Source organism: Xiphophorus maculatus, chromosome 2 (assembly GCF_002775205.1).
Source record: "Xiphophorus maculatus strain JP 163 A chromosome 2, X_maculatus-5.0-male, whole genome shotgun sequence".
NCBI classification, from domain to species: domain Eukaryota; kingdom Metazoa; phylum Chordata; class Actinopteri; order Cyprinodontiformes; family Poeciliidae; genus Xiphophorus; species Xiphophorus maculatus.
The window spans coordinates 21,912,869-21,940,619 of NC_036444.1; the positions used below are offsets into that span (position 1 = coordinate 21,912,869).

Genomic DNA, 27,751 nt, shown 5'->3' on the forward strand with positions numbered 1-27,751 from the left:
CTGATAGAGACGTACCGTAGAAGAGTTGTGTCATTGCATCAAGAATGGATCTCAAGTTCAATGAACAAGTCTGCAGCGTTTTGCTGAAAAGTTTCCCTCAGTTACATCAGGTTGTCTGTCCTGTCAAAACATGAGATCCACGCTTGACTAAATTATTCTTATTCACTTTTTGCTATCAATCTGGCCACTCTTTCACGCCGTCTGCTCATTCAGAATGCTTCTGCCCGTCAATTAACCAGCACACCCAAACATGAACACATGTCACCTGTTCTGTCTGTTCATTAGTTGCCTCTGTTTGCCAAAAAGTTGATTTTAAAATCCGTCTCTTGGCTTTTAATGTGTGAAGGGTTTTGCTCCCCGGTACCTCTCTTCAGCTTACGTTTCACCGTTTTGTCATCATTTTGGGTTTTGTTTTAGTCATTTCAATCTTTGGTTTCGTTCTGCTTTTATTGTTTTTAATTTTTTTAATGTTTTTTTTTCTTTTTTATGGCTTGGTTTGATCTGTTTCAGTGTCGTGCGACACTCTGGTAAAACAAATAGTCTTACAAATGTAATTTATAAATAAAATTGATTTGCATTCACACCCTAACTGTAAATAAATCTACCACAATGTTTCAATTCACTTCTGCTTCACAATTACGTATGATTATGTTGACGTTTCCCCGTAAGATTCAAGCAAAGTACATTGAAGGGTAGTACATTGAATGTCTAGAAACATTCAAGATTTCCTAATATTTGTTATCAAAACCCATCCCTGAGTCTAACTGTTTTACATGGAAAGAGAAATTATTAGCTTTACTTACAGCTGGCTACCGTTTTTTTTTCTCCCCCCCAATTCATAATCAAAATCAGTCACCATTATTCCCAGCGTCAGCCTTATGACAAGGTATCTGAACCGATCTCTGTGGTGTCCGAGTATCACCAGTAGAGGGAGACATAGCTGCACCTCTGATTTTAGCAACCACTTAAGGGTGGCATCGTTTCTGACAGACTGGAAAGTCATTTCTAAAACCCTGCCTTTGCAAATATATGACAAGCTACTTTGATAAGAAGACTTTATATTTTTAGTTTGCATTGTGTGAGAGTAATCGGGTGATAAAAAGTGTCTCCTCTCCCTTTTGTGTCCCGGTTGTGTTTGGGTCAGTGTCCACTCCATTTGTCTTGTTACTCTTGTTGTCCCCATCTGGACTGAGCTTCGCGGTGGGACTGAACTCATGAATCATTCCTTATCAGGGTGCCTTACTGCAGGGAGGCACAGTGACTCAAACCAAGCTTTGGCTGAGTGGTCTTGAATCACTTCTGTTTACATCTTGCCCATATAGGATTGTGTGTGTGTGTGTGTTGGTGTGTGTGTGTGTGTGTGTTGGTGTGTGTGTGTGTGTGTGTGTGTGTGTGTGTGTGTGTGTGTGTGTGTGTGTGTGTGTGTGTGGGCCAGGTCGATTGTGGAATGTAGCTGCTTTAAAAGTCAGATCTGCCGATACACATTGTGTGTGCACTAACATCTAAGCCATGGCTCATTGGCTGTGGAGGCAATTAAGTTCACCCATGCAAGTCAACTCAATTATGCAACTGTGATGAGTCCTGGAGAATCACAGAGCAAGACGTACGCACGGCTTAAAGCTCAGCCTCTTTGATTTCTGACCCTCACGATCCTCAAATTAAATATTTTGCTGTTCAGGTAAATATTACAGTTTTAGTTGTTTGCCGTCCAGGTAAATACTCGCAACTTTCAATTTTGACATCAGATCAATTGTCCAAAACACTCTTAATTACTAGAGCACTTAACCTCAACAGTCATTTCCTTGTTCTGAGGTACCTGCACGAAGGAGGAGGGGGACATAAACAATTAACATTGAGCCAGTGGAGGCTTAACAGCATGTAAAGCTATTGGAGAAGAAAGCAGCCAGGCTGTAATGGGAAAATAAATGGAGCATTCTGCTATTGCTGTCTCTGGCGCGCTGCGGTGTTTGCGCGCACAAACACACACGAGCGCAATCGCTCCTCCGAGGAGCTCTTCACTGAAAGGGATGCTGACTGAGCTGGAGGAGAGAAAAACAGAGGGTTCTTCCTGGGAAAATGGACGCTCCTGGCACCGGATCACAGCTGGCAGAGATGCGGCGCGCAGTGTTTCTGTGTGAGCAATACGCTAATAAGCGGCAGAAATAGAATCGTGTACTGTAGCCCAGCTAACTCATAGAGGGTTTTTTAATTAACGCCAGGGCTCACTGCATGAAAGCGGAACTTTCGAAAGTGCTTGTCAAATGCTTTGAAGTTTGAAGCTCAATTGTTCTTTGCTTTTCTTGTTTTCCCCCCATCAGAGAGTCTAACTAAAATCAACCTGCTTTATTGTTTCGAAAGCAACTGAGGAAAAGACCATCCATCCATGATAATGTGCAATTTGTTTAATGAGTTATGTTTAAATTTGAGTACTAAAGTTATTTTTTAGTTCCAAACAGCTGGAAGAGTCTTCCGGGAAGTCTAGCTGCTTCCCTAATAGCAATGTTTTTTTGTTTTTTTTGTTTAACTTATGTTTGCCCTTATGTTTTCCCACAAACCCATGGCAGCTACGTATGACTTAGTTGATTGGTTCTCTTGTTGAAGGAACGCTTGACCAAAGCAAATGGAGAACAATCTATTAGCATAGATTCCTGCAATTAGCATTGCTGGATTTCAGGAAAAAAATAATCTCAAAATCTATTCATTCATCCATCCATTGTCTGAACCTACTTGTCTGTGAGCTGGTGCTAGCGGTCATTGATTGAATTTCGGGGTACACCGTAGACAGATGACCAGCCCACGTTACAATTCCTCCTTTTTCTCGATTGTCGTAAGGATGGCTACGCCCTAGTCCATCTTTTTGACTAAAATCCCATCCTGGCCATTACTTACACAATTTTATTCAATTCTCATCTCCCTTCATAGCTCAGTCTGGGCTTCCTCCCAATAAGCTCGATTCCTCCATTAGAATTTCAACTGGGTCACTTGGTGAACAGAAGCAGATTTTGGAAACGATTGCAGTGACTTTCTGCACTGTTTTAGAATACTACTCCACCTGTAGTTTTAGCAATGGCAGTGGAGGACGGGAACGAAACCGTGAAGCTCGTTCTAGCTATGAGTACAAATATTGACTTAACATTAAATCCTATCTACTTCAGCTTGCCACTTCTCTCCTTGCTGTGTGGGATAGTTGTTTACAGAGCATGCAGTTCCGGTAAGCTTCATAGTGTCGAACTGGCGCATTACATGCTTCACGTCCAAATATTAGCAATTACGTAAAGTTCAGAACTTTGAGTCCAAGCCTCCAGCAAGCAATTGCTTCTCAATAGCCAAGGGCCTACCTAGGTCCTTTGTATGAAGTAGAACAACGGATTCACACCCATTTCTTAATCTAAGTATTGCTCCTTGCAATTTGTGGTTACAGGTTTCTGATTATTTGCTTATCTCCTCTCAGTTGATTACGTGGCGTGAAGAACACGTGGATCATGGAGTGAAAGGATGATTTAAAAAGCGGTTATGACTTGAAAACTTTTGAAACAAATTTTGATGTCTCTATACCTTCTTAATATGTCATAGCTACAGTTCATGCATCTGATGAAATCTTGGCCAAACATTTCTTTCCATTATTTAAAACACGTAGGCTTTGAGCTTTTGAAGTGACACCGCTGGTCCTGTTGCGAATGTTTTGAATTGCGACAAAAAAAAAAAAAAAAAAAAAAAGTCCCCTTTGAGTTTCATGTCCTTCAACTTCTGTCGTTTCTCATTCATTGTTTTTCGAAGCAGTTTGACCCTGGTCTGACTGGTGTTGGTGGTAAATGTAGACTGTCAGTCCGCCTGCGTGCTGTGAGCGGTGTGGGTGGCGGATCAAGGACACGACAGCTGTTGTGCGATTACATTATGCACGTCTAATTGCACCACATTTGCCATTTACCAGATCTTTGACTGATTTATGCTTTCTATTTAGAAGAGAACAAAATGTGAGACCTTGATTTAAAGACATCGCTTCTTTTCTGTTTGTCACGAGGATGAGATCGCAGCAACTAGTGAACAGCGGTACCACAAACCCAGTTGTCATGTTGAGCTCTGCTCGTTTGATTATATATTCATAGCAGAAGGCTGCAGATCTGCATATCTCATGTTCTGCCAGAAAGATATTTCCCCACAATTTAAATTCAAGGGCAGAACTCTGGGAAAAATGCCATGAATCTGAAATAATGTCTTAAATCACAAACTACCAACGCACGAACCTATCTGTACAAAGAATGACTAAAATTAGCCTGAGGAGACGTCTTTTTGAGCATTTCCACATTACCACCATATATAAAAAGGTTCCTAATCTAAATTCCATCACCCAATCAAAAGGGACATCATTGATTTGCGTCACTAATTTATTTGCCTTGACCTCCGTTGTCACGTGTTGACACGCTCTTTGAACCTGCTACTGACAGCAGCGTCCTTGTCCTTGTCGTGCTTCCCCTTAGGTCGATACCTGCGCCTGAAAATGTTCCGCGAGGATCATGGCTCCTGGATGACCATGTTCTTCAGCACCATCCTCTTCCTCTTCATCTTCTCACACATCTACAACCTCTTCCTGCTGATGGCTGGAAGCATGGGGTAAGACCTTTAATCTCTTTTTGTTTGTTCGTTTGTCCCACTCCCCCGCCACGCCCTCATTTGTTAGGACGATAAGTGTGCTTCCGTTCAGGTTGTTTGATTGATTTTTAACGTCTCGCCTGAAGAGAGACTCGATATCGGTCTCACTAATCAGCCCAGACTTTAAATCACTCACAGGAATATGAGAAACGGGGTTGGTTAATCCTGAAAAAAAAAAAAAAATTACCTCCAGAGCATGCATTTATTTTCAAATGATCATGCTTAATTCTTTTGACACCTCTCTGGCACAAAACAGTATTTCGGGAGATTTAAAAAAAAATTTTTTTGTTGCCTGCTGGCCCAGATTTTTACCTGCTGGGAAACTGCCATGTGCACAGCGAAGCTTGACACCCGCACATCAGGCTCATGACAGGAATCCGTTTATGCATTTGCAACGTGTCCATCCAAAGGAAAGAAAACATGCCCTTGTAGTCAGCCAGTCAGACTGAAGGTCAAAGCGAGATGATTTACCGCTCCTTCGGGTTGCATAAAAAACCCAGGACCAAATATTGTGGCAGGTGTCTCTCCAGCAAGCAAGCTGTCAAAAAACAGCAGAGGCCAGGATTGTAATGGGATCTATCCGTACCTCTGTGTTTTTTTTTATTTCTTTCCCCATGCTAACAGGAAGCCTCGGATATTTATAAGGTACAGACAGATGAAGGATGTTACCTTACAGACGTGTTTTTGTTACGAATATATATATATATATATATATTTATGACCAGAGGGATGAGTTTGTATAATCAGGCCATCTGTCACTCTGGCCAGCTCCGTGACACCGGCATCCATCTCATTCTTTCTCTCTAGTTGGCCAGGAAAAAGGGAAGCGAGAGGGGCAGGTCCGCTGGGACGATGGATGCTGCTCGCTCAGGGAAAGTTACATTTGCAGTTGCACTTAGTGCTTCTGTCACAAAGAGGATTCCTTTTTATCTCGATACGGACTCCCATTTCAGCCGTGAAATGTCAAGGAAAAGGAAAAAAAAAATAGAAACAGACCCACTTTGAGACTGATGGTGCATTTCTTTTAAGAGGGTTTCATTCAGTGACACCCAGAAAACCGTTAAACATGGAGGTGTCTTGCAGAAATAGTCATAGCTCCTGAACCTTTTCAAAGTTTGTTGCTATAAAATTGCAAAGCTCAACATATCTTGCTGGGCAATTGTAGAAAACATGAGCCAGTTACTGTGCAGAACCACCTGCCTCTGCAATTACAGCTTAGAGGCTCACATTTCTGCCCATCTTCCTTTGTTAAATTGCTCAAGCACTGGCACATTTAAATGGAGAGGGTCACTGAACATCAGTTTACAACTCTTGCCATAGTTTCTCAATAGAACTAACTCTGGCCTTTGACTGGGATACTTTAACACACCTGTACTTGATACTAAGGGTGTTTTAACACCTGATAGTCCAGTAGACTCTGTCCGATTGGGGACCAAAATTGCAATATTTGTTACATTGTCAGTTGATGCGGTTCGCTTTCACACTTCACGAACCAAACTCTTTCAGCAACTCATTCCCCCCCCCCCTCCTGTGATGGCGCTGCACCAAGAACCACTGAAGGAAAAGACATGAAAAGCTCTGAAGAAGACCCTGCACACAACTTCTTTCTTGATAAAATGAAAATAAGAATGGAGAGGTGTCAGATTTTAGCGATTGTAGGATTTTGTCTTTTGTTTTGTAAAAGTCCAGTAGCAATAGGTACGCACATTTGTTCTGGTTGCTCCTTTTGAATGCTCAACATGTCCAGGCATTCTGTCTGTGGATTTAGCGCCACTCTGTGATTTGGTCAAAACTTGGGTTATTCATCTGTAGCGTATGAATGTGTGCGTGAATTGGTGAATGACTGTATGTAGTGTAAAGTGCCTTAGAGTCCTCTGGACTTCATAAAGCGCTATACAAGTACAGGCCATTTGCCATTTACCAGCCTAATGCTCCTTCAAACTTCACCACTTTACCCCTTGTTTATCTCACATGTTATTTGGTCTTTTATCTTTTATTTTATGATTCTTCTGTCACATAAAATGGCAATAAAATATTAAGGTTTGTGATTGTAATGTGGCAAGATGTGAATACTTCTACATGGTACTGTTCTTGAACACTTTCAAAGGCAAATAATCTCATTTATAATATTCTGATAGGCATGTTTTGCATGATCCAATTGCATTATCTGTCACAGAAGGCACCATGTAGCAAGAACCAACTATTGAACGTAAAGTGACAAGGCACTAAGAGCAGCAGCACCCGTGTAGCTCTCTTTGCAAAGGCAGATGGCGCTGTTGTAAAGCAAGAGGACCCGCCACCTCCAAGAGCAGCGGGCTCGTCTCTGCAATGTGCTCTCACCCACACTTCCCTCCACCTCCTGTTCCCCTCTCTCCCCTCGCCGCCCGTCCTCGCTCCGCTCCAACAGATTGTCCGTCGAGGACTCGGACCCTGCCAAAAGCCATTAGCGCTCACATCTCTGTTCAAGACCGACACGTAAGAGCAGCGTCCACCCTCTGCCAGGACGCTGCCTGTGGAAAAAACTGGCTCTAAGCTGCAGCAGCATTAATGCAGCAGAGTGAGCTAAAAGGTGATGGAGGAAGGGAGGGAGGGATGGAGAACAAGGGCTCCAGCTCTGATGATGCGGTGAAACTTAAGTCTTTTGATCTGTGTCCAAACCCTATTTGCATCCCTCTCCTCTCTTGTCCAGCCGGCTTCCGCCGCACCCCAAGGCGAAACCATTGTAGTTTTTGTCACAGCCCAAAGAAAAAGTATAATATCCCTTTGTTGCTGCAGCAGTGCCTCTATGGGAATTAGTGCCACTTGAGCTCATTGATCTATCTATTGTGGAGTATTTATTTATTTTAGCCACCAATGGTTGGTATTTTGGCGTGAGTTTCAAGTTCTGACATCAATCTGTGATGCCGCACTGCAAGGGGGATGATGTCCCGGCGGCTACACACACATTCTCCTCAACACACACATACTGTTCCTGTTTTACATTTTCTTCAAGTTGCAGGAATATGTTTATGTGTGGGTGGCAAGATAGAATAGGACGGATTGGGTTTGTGTCTGTAACCCCTCTGTCTCCCAGGCCTGATTCTGTCTACCCAGCGGCCGCCCTGCGCTCATTAATATGCCTTCATTTTCTCTGACCTTTCATTTGGACTTGAGCTTGATTTAATTAAACCCAGAGATACATGCACAAGGAAAAGAAGATAAACCGTGCCGGCACCGGGGCAGCAAACAATCACCGATAAGAGATTGTGTATCTTTTTGGATGACAAGTATTTATTCCTGCTTAGCGATGTAAAAAGGATTCATCAGGGGCTGTTATCACTGAGCACAAAGAGATTTTCAGCCTGTGTAATTATACACATGTAGGGCCAATATTTGCACAGCCTCTTCTAGGTCAACACAGACTACCTGTTCCTTGGCTTATGTCATAGTGGATTGTGGGGGGCGGAAAAGACGTCCGATCTCAGTGACGGCCTGGGAACCGTAATCCGCACTTGTTACCAAATCCTCACATCTGGACTATTTGCATTTTAATGCAACTGTCAGATTAGTAGGGCGCTGTTTGTGTGAAACCGCAGGAGTGTGACCGCCCAGGGAGTTCGACGGGGCTTCATGAATGTTCCGTCACACCGCTCGATCCCATTCCGCCGCCTTACGGCACCATTGCCAGCCAAAATCAGCCCCTAATTAGGTGGTGTTATTTAATTAAGATGGCCCTGTGTGTGGTGCATACATTAATCAAGGCTAATTTGGAGGAAAAGAGGACGTAAAGTGTGTGAACATAGAAGGAGAGAGGGGAGTTGGGAAGTTTGAGTGGATCTAATGAAGACTTGGGAGTAGGGCACCGGCGATTGAAGTGATGTTCTGTTGAAATGTTATGAACAATTAATTTCTTGTCTGCAGAGATGACTCTGTTGTAGGTTGAAAGTATACATCCACCCCATGTGACAAGACAGAACATGACATTGGGTGATCAGGAACAGCACAAGATTTTCTCAATATCTTGGAACAAACTAGGAATCCCAATAAATAATTCACCAATCATGAACTCTGTTTAAAGAAACGGCAAGCAGACTTGAAATTATTTGTAAAAGTCTATTTAAATAAAATAAAATGAAGCCATTTCTCCAAAAGACATTTTAAAAAGTCAGACTGCAGTTTGCAAAAGCACACAAGGACTAAGGACAAACTGGGATGATTGTAAGTCTGGGGACGCCATCCCAACTGTGAAATATGGGGGAAGTATGATGGTATTCATCATATCGTGGGATTGTATTGCTGCAGGAGGAAATGGTGTACTTCATAAAGTAGATGGTATCATGAGAAAAGAACATTATGTGGACATATTGAAACAAGATGTAAAGACAACAGTCAGAAAGTTCAAGCTTGGGGGTTAATGGGTGTTCCAAATGGACGATGACCAAACAACCAGAGTAGTTGTATGCTTTACACAGACAATTGGTGTTAACTGCCTCCTACCTTTATTTTCTACTTTAAATAATAATTAACTTCTTTGCAAAGAGTCACCCAGTACAAATGCGACAACATTTGAAAGGTTCTTAAAGTGTCCATCAGATAAACCACCACAAAGATTTTGAGAGAGTTGTTTACACTGCCCCTCTCAGGTTAGCAATTAGCTTTAGACTTCAAGTCCTACTAGTGTTACCAGCTTAGCAACGTTTATTATTTTTTCAAAAAGCACCCAGCAACAATTTCGGTAACTTTTTCTGGTACATTGAATTCAAATTCAACAATACCTTATTTATATCAAAGGTAAATTTAATTGAAAACTGACCTGTAAGCATATAGACTTTTTCTTTTACCTCGTTTCTCAACAAGCAGGAGGTGTGGCAGTGGGCTCCTCCCCCATCCCAAAACACTCACAGGTAGACCAGTCTTCTCACAGCAGTCCCTCCCAGCTGCAGTCCAAGCAGACAGTCACTTTTCCTCTGGCTATTGTTGTTGTGCTTCTGGACTTCTAAGTGGACCACAAAGTTATGAAGCCAAATAAAAAAGAAACAAAAAACCTAAAACTCCAGGAAGGACAACCTAAAAGCTACTTTCTCTTCTTAGAAGTTGGCAGTACTCGGTGCAACTAATCTGGATTTATAAGAAATAAGGCTTCTGTTTAGTGGTTGTAACCTTTTAGCAGAACCTTACTCCAAACATCCCAAACTATACTTAAAGCTCTTTGATTCGTATTCTTGCGATTCATTTCCAAAATGCAGATCTGTCGGCATGGGAGGGAAGAGCTGTAAGCTGAACGATGGATTGTGGGCTGCAGAGAGTGGAAGCGTTTAATGAGGAGCAGAGAGTGTTGGATGTGGCATTTTGACTGCAGTACTCGCCTGAGCGGGATTAGACCCCACTGTATAAGTGTATTTGTCTTTGTTTGGATGATCCTTTGTGCTGCATGTGTGCTGGTCCCTCCTCGTCTGTCTGTTTGCTTGTCTGGCGCTAAGCTGGGCTAATGCCATGGACAAAGGGCTAAATAAATAGCATGTTGCGGTATTCACATGCCTCCTGTTGCACTGCTCCCTACACAAGGGACGTGCTTCCAACAGTGATTCCTGTGAGCTGCCCTTTATTTTTATTTTTTGTGTGTGTGTGACATGGGTGAATAACACGCTGTTAGCTTAGAAACATGTGGCAGATTTGTGTCATTTTTGCTGTGCTGCTTTTATCTCATCGTAAACAAGCTGTCATGTTGGTTAGAATCTTTGCTTGGATCAGTTTTTGTGTACTTTCTTACACAAATTGCTGAACCACTTTAAGCTCTAAGGTCCACAGTGGCTTTGTATGTTGTTGTTTTTTTAAATTTTATGTTATATTAGTTTCACCACATGTTCAAAAAAAAGAAACAACATTTATTCTGTAGGTGAATGGTGTCTATTCAGTATGTTTTTTAATGTCTGTGTTTATGCAACAAGCTCAAGGGCCTACAAAGCAACAATCACAACACAGAGCTGGCTGGCTTGTTTTCTTTTTCTTTCCTTCTTTTTTTTATTTTTAATAAATCGCTGTCTAGGACGCTGCTGCTGGACAGATGGCTGCGAGCTGCAGTCCTCTACCACGTCCACATCTTCTCCCAGGATAAAAACTGTTTTCTCCAGTTCTAAAATCCACACTCGTGCTCTGCGTCTTGTTCGTGTTAAATTTAAACCATCGGCACTACAAGCATTACAAATGCCCCCACTCACTCGTTTGTAATCGTACGCACGGGCCCGTTATTGATGATCTGTCCTGACCTTTTGCAGGGCGCTCTATTAATAAAGAAATAAATAAACAGACGATCATAGCGCGACAATAAAAATAAATCGCTAGTTGCGCCCCTCAATTGAGTGTTTTTAATTTCCGTCTCGTACCGATATGAAAATTGATTGCAGGTTGCAAACCCACAGTACATCTTTAGCACAGCTTGCGCCCACGCGTTCTTTCTACGCTCACGTCCGGCTGTTTTTAGTTCTTTTTTCACACACTCCTACACATCCACGTTACGTTTGGTGTGGGAAAATGACTCATCACTGTGGCCTCCGCGTTTGATGAGGGATTAGTTGAAAGTCTTCCATTTAAAGAAGTCATTTGCTCTTCAAGAGACTTGAGTGAAATATGAAGCAGGGAGGTACGGGCTTTTCTCTTGGTGTTCCTGCTTTGTCCTGGGATAGAAATGATCAACATCAGTGAATACAGGATACTAAATAGCCTGATTTATAAAAGAAAGTTGCCTTCATGCAATTAACTGTACAACCTTGGCAGCAGAGGAAAAAAATAAAAGTTGTACATTCATGTTTTTAAAATTTTTGTATTTTAAAGGGGCAAGCACAAAATCGACATTTTGAGTTTACCTCATCAAAAATATACCCGCAGTGTTGCTTTGATTCTTTTGTGCATGTTTGATAAATTGCTTAAACTCCTCACAGAGCAGCCCTCTCCCATGACTCCCCCACTCTGCTCCTTCAGACTAGCCAGCAGCAATTAGCAAACGCCTCTTGAGTTTGTTTTACAAGCTACATCTCAGTGAAATGCTGGTAAAAAACGCTGAAGGGCTAATAGAGGAGGGCTGTTCTAATGACTTCCTGAAGGCGGAGTTTCAGAAAGAGCAAGTTTTTAAAGAGACATAATCCCAATTTAAAGGCATTAAATGGCAAAATCAAATTTCTTTTAAGAAATTGATAGACACAGCACTTTTATAAATGGCACTATGTGCCTAGAAAATATATAATATTGCGCCTTTAAACCATGTGGTGCAGAGAATACCTTTATGAACAATGGTTTTATATGTTAGAGAATATTGCAAATGATCTTCTATCTATCTGCTTATGTGACCGGACAATTAGCCACTGGCATCTTTTGGAAGTAATATATGCTCAGGAAAACCAACCGGTCTTGGTTCTTGACACTTCAAAAAGCCCTCTGCTGCCCGTATCATACAGCTGCTGACCATGCTGGACTTCCTGGCAACAGAGATTTAGGAGGGAGCTGGTAAACTGATTGGGACTCTGCCATTCAAGCTTGAACAGAGCCATGCCAGCTGGATGGGATGCATCTATCCATATGCAGATCAAGTACATCAAATTCCCAAACACTGCAGTTGAATGTAGTGATATTAGAGCAAAACTTGCAGGTAGAGTTGTTGTTTTTTTTTTTTCTTCTTCTAATGATGCGACCACCTTAATATAAAAAAACAATCTATATTTTTTTCCTATTTAAAATAACGTGACCAGTAGACCAGTTTAGGTGTATGCTGGTTAAATTACAATTTTACTGAATACAGTTTTCTGTCTCATCACAGATTTGTATGAAGCCTGACCTGCTGATTAAGATTTTGACCGATACAAATTAACAACGCAGTCGTAACCTGTCAATCAGCCACTTCTCACTTCTCGGCAGATCAAAAGTGGACAGTAGCTTTGCTAAGGCAGATATATCTGATGTAGCTGATGTATCGGCCCACCGATTTATTGGTGCACACCTTATTCTCGAGAGTTCTGCCAAGCGTTTCTGTGTCCGCCATTTTTTGTAGGAAATCTATGCTTTTGTTTGTTCCTATGCAAGATGTATTGCTTGCAAACCATCCTTTAAGATTTTATTTTATTTTTTCGGAGGAAATGATATCTTAGGAGATGAAACAGTCACTCCAACAACAGGATAGCTGGTTTTATTACCACTGGAGGAAAAGCTAAGATTGGTTGTTATAGCAAAAGCCTGGAAAGTCTGAAAAGAACTGGAGAAATACTATTCATTTTTGGAACTAGCATTTCAAATAACGTTTCAGAATAAATGTTTGGAAGGACTTTGTAAGGCAGACTGTGGTTCTTAAGGTTGCCTTAGCAAGGATACTTTCTTTGTGAAGTCTAATAATAAAGTTGCTACAGTATTTCTGAAAATCACAGCATCACACCAGAAAAATTATAGGTTTGAGTGAGTAACAGAGCTGGACAATAGGCAGTGCTTTATTGGAATTGCCATCACAATAATATTGCATAGAATATCACAACCACAAAGGAGAGCTTGGAATGCAATATTAGGTAAGTTGAAGTGTTTAAGCTGGCCAAGTATTGTATTTGGCCAGCTGAATGGACTTTTATTGCTCTACATATTCACGCCTGATATAGATATTAGTGCAGCCATACAAACTTTAGAACATAAATCTGAAAAATACAGATACTCTGCAGATTTTCTATGTGATAGTTAGATATGATATATCTAACTAATTTGGGGTTACTTAAGTGTGTAACTTACAACAAAATCATAATGATCTCAACTGTTCACCTGTGGGTAGATTAGCAGCGATCACTTTGGTTTCTGTTCCTTGTTATGGTTTCTCCTCATCTGACCACACACCTGCTAAAGTCACAGGAAATAATCACACACCTGCACAAAATGTTCTTAGTATTCCTGAACCCTTTTTTCTTACCCCACCAAAAACTGCTTCACAAACCCTGAAAGTGTATTTAAAGTGCTCTGTCACCAAAATCCTAGGTTTGGCAACAGCTTTTAAATACCATTGCAACATTAATACAGATAACATTCGACTGTCAGCATTATCATTCGGCTCATTATCATTTCTTCTGTGCTATTAAAAACAGGAATTAAGAATTTCAGCTTTTTTGTTTGTCTTTTTACTTGTTCTACTTGGATTTTTAAACCATCCTGTTTCCTCTAATCTAACTTTATAAAGTCAGCATCCTCTAGCAGCCTCCGCCTTCCCCTTTTTGCTGTTTTCTTTTTTCTCCTTTGGTGGTGTCTGTTTTCGCATGCTGTTGTCCACGGCACAAGTGATGTCATGTTAAAAGCTTTAAGTAAAGTATTTTTTAAAAAGCAAGAATTAATTGCCTGTGCGGGATTTTGCTGCAGAAATGAGCATCTGTACAAGCAAACTGTAGTTGGACAGATAGATTAGATGTCGCTTTCTTGCTCTTTCAAGAGCAAGAAAGTTGAAAATGCATTACCAGGTCCAGAATGGTGGGAGCTAGAAAACAACACAGGAGCAGAGATGAACAGAGAAAACACCTACAAAAGTAGATTTGACCAATTTCCAACCTGACTGGCTAGTCTGAGGCATTCCTTTTTTTTCCAGTCAGTAAATACCTAAGTGCTAACAAGCATAAACACTCAAAAGTAGCTTTTCAATATCAGTGAAGTGCTTAAAAGATGAACTCAAAGGAAGCACAAAAGGTGTAAAAAGCTTTTTAAGACGACGCTGTACATTCTGTGGGTCAATAAATATTGAACGCTTGCGTCACGAAGGCCAAAAACTCTTGAAATCTTTGAACTCTGGTTATTATAGTTTTCAAATCGTAATTTGCGGAAACCGGTATCAGCTCGAATCCAAAACTAAAAATCTAAGCTAAACTCTGGACGTTGGGAATCGATGCATTTCACATGTAAGTGAAGATAATATAGAGACTGACGTGCTTTTGATGACGTGCACATGCTGCCGGGTTCGATATAATCAGGTAAACAAGTGGATGTGAGAAATAACCATGAGACCCAAGGAGAGGATTGATTTTGAGTGCAAGCTGGCGGACTGGCTGGGAAACGGGGAGCAGGTGGTGAAATGGGAAAGAGGAAAAACAAGGGTACCTGAGGACATTCAGTTTCTGACGAGGACTACAGTAAGAAGGCAAGAAGCAAGACACCCACTGAATAACTAAAAGATGAACTAACAGAAACCTTGTAAACCTAGAGAACAAAATTAATTGCAGCAGAACACAGAGTGACCTTCGGGGTAAGTGGAAAAACCGAAGCGCCAGAACCTGTCCGACTCGGACCGAGACGGGTATGCTGTTCCACAGATTTTAGAAATACTTTCAGCATGCCCCCCAAACTGTACCTTCACACCATTGCATACATTATGCCAGAAAATGTAACAACTTGTTCATGAAACGTTTCCTTTCCCTCTCCACCTCATTCCGGTTTCAGCCCGCGGTTCAAAATAAAGCATAACACAAATAGCCGGGGAATCCGCAGGATGCCTTCTCCGAGTGCACAACGTCTCAAACCTTGAAGTAGATGTGCTACAGCACCATAAGACCACACCGGGGTCAGCTAGGACTGAGGCTGCAGCTCACACCACCTCACTAGAGTTGGACAACCGATTTTGATTTTAAAAAAAATCCCTGGTCTGATGTAGGGATTCACAGATGTGAAAATTTGAGCTGATATCCAAAATTAATATCGCTGTTATGGAACCAATATTTACACCCCCACACACACATACTGCATATATATACAGTACAGACCAAAAGTTTGGACACACCTTTCTAATTCAATGGGTTTTCTTTATTTTCATGACTATTTATAAGGCAAGAAATCCCACTTATTAACCTGACAGGGCACCTATGAAGTGAAAACCATTTCAGGTGACGACCTCTTGAAGCTCATCAAGAAAATGCAGAGTGTGTGCAAAGCAGTAATCACAGCAAAAGGTTGCTACTTTGAAGAAACTAGAATATAAGGGCTATTTTCAGTTGTTTTACACTTTTTTGTTTAGTGCATATTTCCACATGTGTTATTCATAGTTTTGATGCCTTCAGTGTGAATCTACAATGTCAATAGTCATGAAAATAAAGGAAACTCATTGAATTAAAAGGTGTGTCCAAACTTTTGGTCTGTACTGTATATATATATATCAATACCTTGAAGAAATAAAACAACCACATGCTTCTCTGCTTCGGTCAACCTCCCCATAATCCTGCGCTGCATCACGATTGCTGGTGTATCGACACTAGTGCCCTGAGAACGACGCTTCAGTTTCAGATTCCATTTTGAGATTTTATTTCATTTTTGTGTTGTAGCTTTTAAGCTCTACCTAAACAAACACAAACGCACCCCAAGCATGTAATTAATGTATTTTGTAGACATCTGTAAACTTTCTCCAAATTCTGTCCAGGGTTTCAACAAAGCAATTCAAAGAAAAAACCCACAAAAGCACTCAAGGGTCAGAAATGAGATGTTTTATGAAACTTAAATAATATATATATATATATATATATATTAGTATCAAAATATGAGCAGTACTGGTCGTGTATCTTCTTGGTATCGGTTTGATACTGAGATATGCAGTACGGCACACTGCTACTGTTTGTCCTCTCAGTTACTCAGAAGGATTTAAAGATTAATCTGAATAACTCTATTTCACTTACACTTGTGCTATCAAGCACTGTCTTGATGCACCGCCATGATTAAACAATGCTGCAGTCAGCACCTTATGGTGCTTGCCACCAGGGGCCAAACACAAAAGGGACAATTAATATTTTCTCATTTAAACTCTAGCAAGTAAGTAAAGTTTACTTATAAAGCACTTTTCACAGACACAAAATCACAAAGCGCTACACAATAAAAATAGTTGAAATAGTAGACACCACTTCAGACAGCTTATTAATCAGAGAAGGGATCTTAGGATTGAAGTGATGCTAGGGAGGCCTTCCAACCTCAAAACGTCTGAATACTATTAGCGTCAGGAAAAAAGCAGGTCAGCAACTCGGCAGCAAATTTTTTGGTGGAATTAATTCATCCGAATGCTTTGCATCCTTTGTGAAATTCTCTATATAACAAAAGATTTTATGTTGTGAATGCTGCATAGAGGCTTTTAAACTCACGACGACAGTGGAAAAGGAAGGGCTTGATATAATGTTGTATATAAAACCGCCTGGAGAAATTTAGGAGTGATGTACTTAATCAGCAGTAGTTCTAATAACTTATTTGGTTGATTCTGGGGTGGGAAATGGAGCTATCGGCCTTTAAGTCATCTTTAGAGATGGCAAAGCGATATTAAAAAAGGTCTTTATTGGCGGCTTTATGTTTCCTGGTAAGCACTGTTGTAAAATTCTTGCTGTGTTAGGTACCGTAGTGCACAGGACAGAGACAGGCAATGCATTTCAATGTGGAGCCAGCCAAGGTCGCAATTTAATGTTCTGAATGAGTTCAGCTTTTTACAGGGCAGAGGAGGTCACTCAGTCGCTACAGTCACTAAATCACTGCAAGTCTGTGACAGAGAAAACAGGTTTATAAAAGCTGGGATGCCACATGTGCCCAAAGAGACTGTGTGGGGGGGGGAAATCTATAAATATATATTTATATAATAAGGCAATTTTATGACTCAGAGCATTGAAAGCTCTCTTAGCATTAAATTTGAAATCCTTTATCTTCAACAAAATTGAGTAGATAAAACTGAACAAAAGGAGGGGAAAAAAGGGTTTGCAGATTTTAACAATGTAATGTTAAAATTCATTTAATAAAAAAAAAAAAAATCGTGTAAGGGGTAAGACCATTACTATTTCTCAAAATATTTTGTGTTGTATTCAAATGTTAATATTTTTTGAATAGTATGAAAACAAAGCAAATCAAGAAGTACATCTTTTAAAAATTTCTGAGATGAATTAATCACATCACAGTTTCGGCTGTGTCGCTTCCAACCAAGCTAATCTAAAATGCATTAAATCTTTTTTTTTTTTTTTTTTTGTAATATTCTAAAAAAAATCAAAGCGCTTCAGTTCTAATCCGACGGGGTCACTTTCTAAACTCCGTAGCTCCGCGTCCTCTTGCATCGTGTCAGTCCTCACTTTTATGACGGAACAGGACGAGACACAAAGGCATCGAGCGTCCTTGAACATAATGTCCGAACAAGTGTGGGAGACCTGATAAAATTCCTCCGAGGGGTCAGAGCTGCCCGAGTCGGCCGCTCTGGCCCCCGCATAGCAACCGACTCCGAGATTAAGCCACGGGAACCATTTAGAGCTGATTATTCATGGTGCTACTGTACTGATGTTTCATGACACCGAAATCTCTCATTAGGTCATTCAGCTCTAAAGGCCATTAAATTTTCAGTCGGCATGAATAACTCAGAAGTGCTCTGCCTCTGATCATGCAGTACGAAGAGGCCCCTCCACCCCCCGTTCCTCAAACTCATCATAGGTGCTCTGAAAAGCAGAGAGGGGGGGGGGGAGACGATATTAAAACCCATCTCTGACTGTTGGAGTAACATTTGGTCAATTAAATATGCGAGAAGGGCAGCGGGGTATTTTTTTTTTAAGATTTAAAGGCCCTTGCGTGTGGTGCCAGACAGCATTTTCAAAAGTATCGATTAGAATTGTGCTGCGGGTAAATGACTCCCAACGGGATCTCCTTGGAAACTGGAACGGAGCCAACCCACTGTGTGTCTAACCGACTTAATGCAGATATAAATCGCCATTCCAATCAAGGCCGTTTTTGTTTGCTGGCTTAACCGAGGCTATGCGTCACCTGCAGGGCTGCACATTTTGGTCGATAAGATCCTGTCAAATACGCTTAGACGTGTGCTGCGGAAATGACACTTGACTTATGTTTTCGGAGGAGAAGATTTCTCCCCCCCATGTTTTGAGGTGAACTTTAGGGATGTTTTGAGTTTTGGATGATTATATACTCAAAACATTTCAGATCATGACGCAGTGTCATGATTTGAAAATCCATGAGCCTTGATTAAAAACGTAATGGATTTAGTGCCTTATACATGTTTACATTCTGTTCTTGGTATGAATAAAAATTTGTAATGTGCATTTGTTTTTCTTTTCCACTCTGTTGGTTGATTAAATTTCGCACATCACTATTTTTTTAATACTCCTCTTCCAGAAAAAATGTTCCATGAGGAGAAAGGAAACAAAACAAAACTTGAATTTCAATCTTTTTTTCTTTTTTTTTTTACTTTCATGTGACATTTGTTGTTGAGAGAAAATTAAAATTCTACCTGACTTTTTTATCTTCTTGCCTTTCATTGAATTCTGCAGGTCATGGTTGAGAGATGAGGAGCAAAGAAAACCATTAGAGGCTAATTTACAGTTTGCTAATTAGCCTCAAAAAGTTCAGTCATGAGACCAACATTGAACTTTTTGGCCTACATTTAGAACTACTTTTTGTGGTGGAAGGTGACAGCATCATGCTGTGGTAAACTTGGTCAGATTTGTTCAGCTAAATTCCATCTACCTCACAACCCCACACTTCTTTGTTTGGGTCCATCAATAAAAAAAACAACGTGTGTTCACTTTTTCCTACTCCTTTTCAAACTGAAACATAGTGCTAAGCTAATTATTTTTGGAAACGCATACACATGCATTTCTATTGATTGCTTGCTTTCTTGTTATTGGAAACTTGTTTGAAATACATAAAATCCCCCCCAAAAAAACAGTATATCACATTAACACGATACATTTGTCATAATGTGACAAACATCAACAGGTTTGTCAGTGCAGTGTATGCCTTGTGTGAGGAAACAAGATTTGTACTTGCTGAGGAGATTTTCTCCACATTTCAGGTGAGAACAGCCGTGCATCAATAGCTTGCCAGAATTTGGTTATAATAACTCTATTCTGCCTGTGCCACTTGCATAATGCACTACTGGCATTAATAATAATAAAAATTAATTAATTCCACTCCATCAGTGAATATATGTAGTCTCCACTGTGTTCCAGCAGCAGAGTAAGAAAACAACGCACCAGGAATAAAATGGGGGGGGGGGGAAGAACCATCATGTGGAAGCATAAGTTCTGGAAATAAGCTCTGATTGTAGCCAGGATTTTTGCCAAAGCTTTGAGTGCAATGAGGAATCATTTCAGTGTTCGCTCGCGGCCACAAAATGACCTCGAAAAACAAAGATGAATGGAACCATTGACTTCAAATATGACCTCTTGAAAGCACGGCACGAGCTTCCATCCATCGTCATCTATTATATTCGCGAGTGTGACCTGCTGGGGCGGCGGGAGGAGCGGGGTGGGTTGGGGGATTTATTAGGCTGGCGCCCACCTGTTCTTCAGCTTCTAAGACACTAGCTGCCAGAAGATCAAACAGGGCTCGTCGCCCCCCCCCACGTCCCTCCGCACATCCCTCCTCTTCCTCTCCTCTCCCTGGCAAGTTCCATATAGAAAAGGCGACTGACCCACTTTCCCTCCCTCCTGAGCTATTACCTGGAGAAAATGGAGTGATGTAGCATGGGATGTGTGCGTTGGGTGGGTGGGTTTGCGAGACTGAACAAAAAAGCGGCTCATCTTCTCCCGCCGCACAGACCTGAAGGAGTAGCTGGGTCTCCGAAGAAAGCGTGTCGTTTGCCTATCGGACGCCACGCCGCGGGAGGTTGTTTTCTCTAATGGGGGTTTGCACGTGCGGCGGCGGACGCTAACTTGTCGTTGATCTAAAATAAACCAGACACGAGACAAATACGGCAAACAAATGAATAATTTGCCAAAGGCCGCAGAAGCAAACGAGAGTAGAAATATAGCACAAATTCCTCCGCATTGAGGTAAATTGCTTACAATCCTGGGGGCTTTGTGCGAGGCAGAGCCAGCACTCATTGTTTTCTTCAGGATTAGGTTTATATTGATTGACCATCATGACCGGCATCATGATACTTAGAGGCAGAGAACAATTTTTCTTGTTCTCATTTTCCGTGACAGTGCTCTTACCTTCTTCTTCATCTTCTTCTCTTCTTCTACGCTCCAAAGAATACGCAGCATTCATTATGTCCTGTCTAAGTCTCTTCTTCTTTTGTGCTCGCAGGCCTCACATGGTTACAGAATATATGGGCATCAGGAATGAGAGCTTTATGAAGATTGCTGCAGTGGGGACGTGGATGGGAGATTTTGTGACAGCCTGGATGGTAAGAATGGAGTTATTAGGCTTACGGGACTCAAAACCTAAACAATCATTCCAATTACTTGCAGGATTGAATTGGTAAGTGGGGATAACCCGAACGGTTTTTGTGATCCGGAGTGACCTTATTTTGTCCTGATCAACATTTTCACCAGCTTTACCAGGGCTCCAGATTAACTTTTTGCCTGGTTTCACTGGCACGCTTTCTTATTTAGGTGCACCTGTCATTTGTCAGTGACAGTACTGTAAAGAGGGATGTAACAATGTGAAAACAGTGTGTTTGTGATTATGGACCACAAATGAAATTGTGGGTGGCTGTGGTCCTCAGCCCCGTTTGTGTACTATTTAATTGAAATAGGAACTGTTAGTAGTGCACATAAACAGCTGTGAAGGAGTCAAATTGAATCTAAACCCAGGTTTTGTACAGATACGTCGTCCAATTTAAAATTTAAAATGTACATTTTAAATTTTAACATCAGCGGGCGTCGTTTTTGAGTTTTATGATATGGCGCCTTTTGCTTTCCAATATAAATTAAAACACAACATAGTTCCAGAATCAGACTTTCTTTGAGCTCACTTTGATGAAATTTCCTGCCACAGGTAAGGTGCTCACGACAGTTAGCAACACCACAAACCCTAATTTCAGTAAATCAAACTTTGGCCTTTAAGTCTATGACCCCCACCCCCCCTCCTCCCAAAAAAAATTTATTTTAGCATCTTTGTAAATTTTCTGTTCTCTTCGTAATAACAGATCCAAGATCGTATTAAGATGTTTTTATTAATGGTCGGACTTGGCGGGTGGGGTCTTGGAACGCCTTGATAACTGCTAATAAACAGAAACATGGGTCGGATGTACCCGCTACATCCGACCAGCATTCCGCAGTAATTTAGTCCAGGCTGTGACTCCCCAGAGGATCTCAAAGATCTGAGGGGGGTGAGGTCAGGGAAAACAATAGAGGGACGGGGCACATTGCAGGAGGAACGCACCCCTGTTCATTATTCAACATGAAAGAGGAGAGGAGCTCCAGCGGGAGTGGGCCTCCTCTGCTGGGAGGAGTGGGGCTCACAGCCGAGACAACCTGCCATCCTCCCTCACCCGTCGCATTAGTATTCCAAGGTACATACTTTAGAGGGAGAGAAAGTGTTGGAGTAGGAAGGAGGAAACGGGTGAAAGGGGAAGAAGGGCGAAACGGAAGAGGAAGGTGATTCACGGATGCACAGCTTTGTGCGACGGAGAAAATCTTACGCAACGACAAAAGTGCTGACGCCAGAAATTATTCACCAAGTGTTTTTTTTTTAAATTATTATTATTATTATTAACTCAATGAAGCACTCTGAACAAGACCTCTTCGTTTCCTCCACAGAGCAGAGTACGCTCACTCCTAGAATGAAAGAAGAGCCAGAATCACCTCCCATTTCCCTGGTTGAAATCTTTTCCTCCAGCACGAGCTTTACAATCTGCTGTGAGGCGCTTTATTGAATTGACCTTGACTGGTGCAGCTCTGCAGAAAGAATAATGTTGATTTGTGCATTAAAAGCATCCTGAGACAACCCTCCACCCAATAAAAATATCTTATGATTTAAAGGATTTTCGTCCATCTGCTCATAAACTGATGCCGGCAGCTGCCGTTCATATAGTAACTCCAGTAAACAATATCTGTCATTGGGAGGTTGTTCAAAGTTATTTGTGACTTTTAATCATAATCTTTCATATCCTAAAGAGTAAAAAAAAAAAAAAAAACAAGTTAAACCCCTTTCTTCTATCTTAGAATAAACTAAAAGTATATTTTTTAGTCCCAGAATATAGAAAACAATCAACCCTAAAGGATTAGGACATAGCATACTTTTTTACTTTAAAAAATTACTTCTCTCACTCATTAAATCACTGTTTGTTTAGTTTATTGATAAGCAGGCAAAAGTTTGCAATTTCACAATAAAAAGTTTCCTGCCATTCTAACTAAGAATGTTTTAAACTTCATAATTTTTGGCAAAACGTTTAAACGCAACAGTTTTAAGGGTCCAAAATGGAATTAGTTTGGGCAAAGTAATTTCATGTACAGACAACATGGGGAACCACTATGCAATAGAGCTGCTTGACCTGAAACCTGGACCGACGGTGTTAATTACAGATGTTGGTGTTTGCAATATAAATCCTTTTATGCTGTTAAATATGGTGTCCCAGAAGGGTCAAAGAAATGCGAATGCAAAGCCACAACAAAACAGCAGAAGCCACAAGGGAAGTTCTGCTAAAGCAACATTTTTGCTAAAGTGAAAGTTATGTTCCATTCATCCATTAATTTTCTTACACCCTTGTCCCGTTGGGGTTGGGAGGGGCGCTGGTGCCTACGTCCAGCTGTGAACAGGCGAGAGGCGGCTGGACATAGGAAGTTATGTCGTCAAAACAGTGTGAAAGTGGGAGCACAAAGTGCAACTCCCAGGTATGGAGTCCCAAATGTGGAAAAACATGCTCATTCTTGCATGTTGTTGGACCATGTTGTTGAATGAAAGTAGTTACATTGCAGCTTTTTGCTGTTATGTTGTGTTTTTTGTTGTGCTGTGACTTGTGTTCTGGTGTTTGTTAAGTTGAGACCTGTTGCTTGTGGATTTTGCTGTTCCGTTGACTTTTGTTGGTTTTGTTGCTTTGTGCATTTTGTTGTTGCGCTGTGACTTTTGTCGTTTTCTGTTGCTTTGTGCATTTTGTAGTTGTGTTGCGGCTTTCATTGCTAAATGAATTTTGTTGTCGTGTTCCGACTTTTTGTGAATGTTGTTGCGTTGTGCTCTTTGTTGTGGTGTGGCTATTCATGTTGCTTTATGGCTTTTGTTGTTGGTTTTGTTGTTGCTTTGTGCATTTTTTTTTAGCTGTGTTGCAGCTTTTGTTAAATGGATGTTGTTGTGTTTTGCCTTTGTGCTGTCAGGTTAAACTGGTGAGGTTAAGAAAAACATTTTAAGACCTGCTTTCACTCTGCTTTCACCGGCTAATGCGGTTAAGTGTATCATCCACAAGCAAACAGTGGCTCCATGCACTTTAAAACAAAATGGTTGAAGTTGCTTGCCCTTTTTCACTTTAATCCTCTGGTGGGAATTGCTAAAATCGTTGTTCATAGAAAAGTAAGTTGTGTTTTTAAAAATAAAAAAAGCAGGCCTGGATAATATTGGTCTATAAAAAATGTCTTACAAAGTTGCGAAATGATTTCTTACCCTTCTTATGATATTTCCTTTTTGAATTTTTGTTTATTCACTTCAGGTGACAGATATGATGCTTCAGGATCAACACTACCCAGACTGGGGCAAAGCTGCAAGAAGGTTCTGGAAACGAGGCAACAATCGAATCGTCCTCTTCTGGTATGTTTCGTTTTTCTTTTTTTTTTTTCGACAAGGCTCCGTATGGCACGCATTTCTTTGTCTTTGGTGAAACCAAATGTGTTTGCATGTGGCGTGATGCTTTGCAAAGATGTGTGTGCGCATGTCTTATGGTCTCAGCAGCCCGTCTCAGGGTTGCGTGCAGTGAATATCCGTGTTAATCTGCCCTCATTCAGTGTCAGCACCTTTAATTAGAGGAACAGGGTGAAAATCGATGGACGGTGCAAGGTTGCTGGGTGTGCCACAAACCTGTCTTTTACTTAGCCCTACCACAAGCTGTGACCCTGAAATAAACTGTAAACAAATGCAGCAAACCGTGTCTGATATGCCCATTATGGGATAGATTAGTGGGTCCGATTTCTGCTTAGAAGTATGCAACCGCCGGCTGCACAGTCCCAGAGGTGCTAATTCACTCGCCGTGATCGCCGTCAGTCAGATATGACATCTGAACGTGCTCGCCATCGGTTCATTCTCGGGTCACAGAGTGATTGAAGGACAAGTGGGGAAACTGAATAACTTTGACATGCACGCTCGGCGCCAAGTATGCAGACATATCAAAGAGAGTTTGGCCGCAATCGCCAATATTTCCTTCCGTCGAATCGACTCGCTCGACGATTTGAAATCCAAGCAGACAAATTCTTCTGCGACTTTCCTCGTTTTTATTGACAGGCGGCCCCGGCTCGCGCTGTCACAATCGATGGCTGGATTTGACGAGGCCATCGTTTGGGATTCAGAGCTTGAAATGTGATTGATAAATGCTCTGCGGGACGGATCTCGTCGATACCCTGCGGCGGCTGGCCGACAACGGCTGCCAAAAGGTTGGCCACTTCGAGAGCAAGAATCCCACTGTGGAATATTAAAACCTCCTCCTAAAACGTATCTCCCCCACTCTGCTGAAATGGGATACGAGCTGGCAGCCTGTGTCTGCAGGGCAACCAGCCGTCGTGCGGCGCGAAAATGCACACAGCAGCACTATAATGGTCGGGTGACATTGAGGGAAAATATCCAGTGGAGAATAATACAAGGAGAGTGTGTCTCTCTTCACATGAATGAAGATGTTTTCCAGCAAAACAGTGAATATGGAGCTGACTTATGCAAGAAAACACAGCAATCGCTACGAGCGGCGTTGTGTTAAACATGTAAATGCATGGAAATTGGGGTGCAGTTGAGTTCGGATTTACATTATTTTGGCATATACAGACTTTTCTGTTTATTCACATCGTCTTCTAAGGGTGTTTTCACACCTGATGGTGGATCGGTTTGATTTGGGACCAAAATTGTTACACTTTCAACTGGTTCGGTATGCTTCCTCACTGCACTGCGTCAAAGAAACAAACTGATTGAAAAACCTGCTCACCCCCGTCACCTGTGGTGGCGCTGCAACAAAAACTGCAGAAGAGGACGACACGAAAACCTCAGAAAAAGACATGAGCCTTCTTCACAAAATGCAAACAAAGGTAGAGTAGCGTCAGATATTAGCGGGTGTAGCATATATCTGACGCTATGCCTTGTGGCGTTAGACATGCTGGTTTTGGTTGTATTTACCCAGAATGCCCTGCACTGTAGTCCTCTTCCTGCTTTTGGAGTGATCTCGCCAGAATTCACTTTATTCGAGCCGATACCCAGGTTTATAGGTGGACCAGAGTTTGCTTTGCAGCAGAGTTCCATCCTGCATTGACACTTGAAACAGACTTTCCAGGAAAACAAACTAGAGTCCAATTAAAGCAGACGAAACAAGGCTGGTATGAATGCACCCCAAGACTCTCGTTGTTCCATTCACAGATCTCTCCCTTCTGTCTCTCTTTGCCAAACGTTTTTTTTTCCTTTTTTTTTTTTTTTTATTACCTTCCCTCCCTTCATACTAACTTTTCTTCACTTCCCTGCAGGACGGTGCTCATCTCTTTGACCTCGGTGGTGGTCCTGGTCATCAGCACCGACTGGATCAGCTGGGACAACCTCAACCGCGGCTTCCTGCCCAGCGACGAGATCTCCAGAGCCTTCCTTGCCTCCTTCATCTTGGTCTTTGACCTTCTCATTGTTATGCAGGTAGAATGCTCCCTTGTGGCCAATTAAAAAAAGAAGAGAGAGGGGGGGGTAGGACATGGACGTCTCTTGGCTCAGTCCACTACCCGTCTTGCCAGTTCCCATTTTTCCTTATTCATCAACGGAGCTCTGCAGCACATAGCTCTGGAAAAGAGAAAGTGTTTGATCACTCTCAGCTGGCATGGTCACAAATCTTTCTTTTTCTCCTCTCCTTCTCTCCTTTCAGTCCTTCCATTCTGATTTCCCCACACCTGGTCCAACACGTCTGAGCATAGTTTATGTTCCTGAATGCTCATGAGTCACAATTTGTTTTGTTTTTTTTGGTGCCGTTTTATTATATTCTCCCGTCTTCTCCGTTTATGTCACCATCTCATAAATATGAATGCGGTTTTGACTGGACCTCTTAAAAAAAGCCACGAATGCTTTTGTACTGAAGACACCTTGAGAGTGACGCGCTCTTTCCTGGCAAACAGACACAGTGCCTCGCAAAAATAGTTGTACCTTTTTTGAGTTTGTCACATTTTTTCCAATTTTTACCTCCTCAATATGTTGGATTTCAGGGTATTTATTGGACTTTTATGTGAGAGACCATAGCAAAAAAAAAAACAGAAAAAAAAGTGAATGACAAATCATACATGTCTTTGTATGATTTCCTTCTTTCTCTCTTTTTTTGAATTTCTCTCTTTCCCTCTCTTTCTTTCTTTTCAGGGTCAATACTTTGCAGTGAAAGCTGCAAGTCCTTTGAGTTTTGCCTCTAAATGCTTTGAACTTTAAGAGAGCAAACTTTTTCCCCACTTCTCTTTGCAATTACAGCTCAAACTCAGAGTAAAAAGGACCTCAGCAGCATTTTTTTTTGTCTTGCACACAATTCACAATTGGGTTTATGTCTGGGCCATTGTAAGACATGAGTATGCTTAGATAAACCCATTCCATGGTAGTTCTGCCTGCCTTGTATTTAGTGGCGTAATTCTTTCTCTCCATTCTGACCAGCTTTCTATTTCCTGCTGAAGTAAACATCTGCCAACATGATGCTACGACTGTCATGTTTCACCCTAGGAACGGCGTGTCCAGTGTTTAAATGTTTAACTCCCAGAACTAAACAAGTACACGTGCGGTATATAGTGTTAAAACTAGAAAGTGTCTTGTTGTAATGGCATGTAATGCGTGAGTTTAAAATCTCGTTATGACTTTCATTGAGTTTTATGTCTCAATAAAACAAAAATATGTTCATGTTGAAATGAGAAAGGTCATCACAATAAAACAGCAACACCTCACGAGTGTCTTCTGGAAGAAATGGAGTGAGAAGATGGAGAGTCAGAGGGAGCTTCTTTAATTCTCTTTTTAAGCAGTTGCAATCTGTTAGAGGAATGTATTTTTATGTCTCATCATAACATGAAGGTTTCTGGTTTTAACAAGATACTTCCTCTTTATTTATTCCCTAGCACTGGCTGTTAAATGGTACCATAGTCCAGGGTGATCATGTCTTCCAGCTGACGTAGCGTTTCTGCATGTGGACCAAAATGTTGGTGTAATCTGAACAGATGAATATCTTCCAGACGTTTTGTTTCGTCCCCAACAT

The 27,751-nt window shown here is 41.4% G+C and overlaps 1 protein-coding gene across 2 annotated transcripts in view; it reads left to right on the forward strand.

Annotated features, from left to right (window-relative positions):
• Positions 1-27,751, forward strand: part of tmem117 (transmembrane protein 117) — a 53,043-nt gene that overhangs the window by 16,420 nt on the left and 8,872 nt on the right. For both annotated transcript variants that reach the window (XM_005796407.2, XM_023325999.1), the window contains exons 3-6: positions 4,479-4,611; positions 20,677-20,776; positions 24,014-24,111; positions 26,016-26,175. In XM_005796407.2, the coding sequence (XP_005796464.1) occupies positions 4,479-4,611; positions 20,677-20,776; positions 24,014-24,111; positions 26,016-26,175 (491 nt within the window). The remainder of the gene's footprint in view (positions 1-4,478; positions 4,612-20,676; positions 20,777-24,013; positions 24,112-26,015; positions 26,176-27,751) is intronic.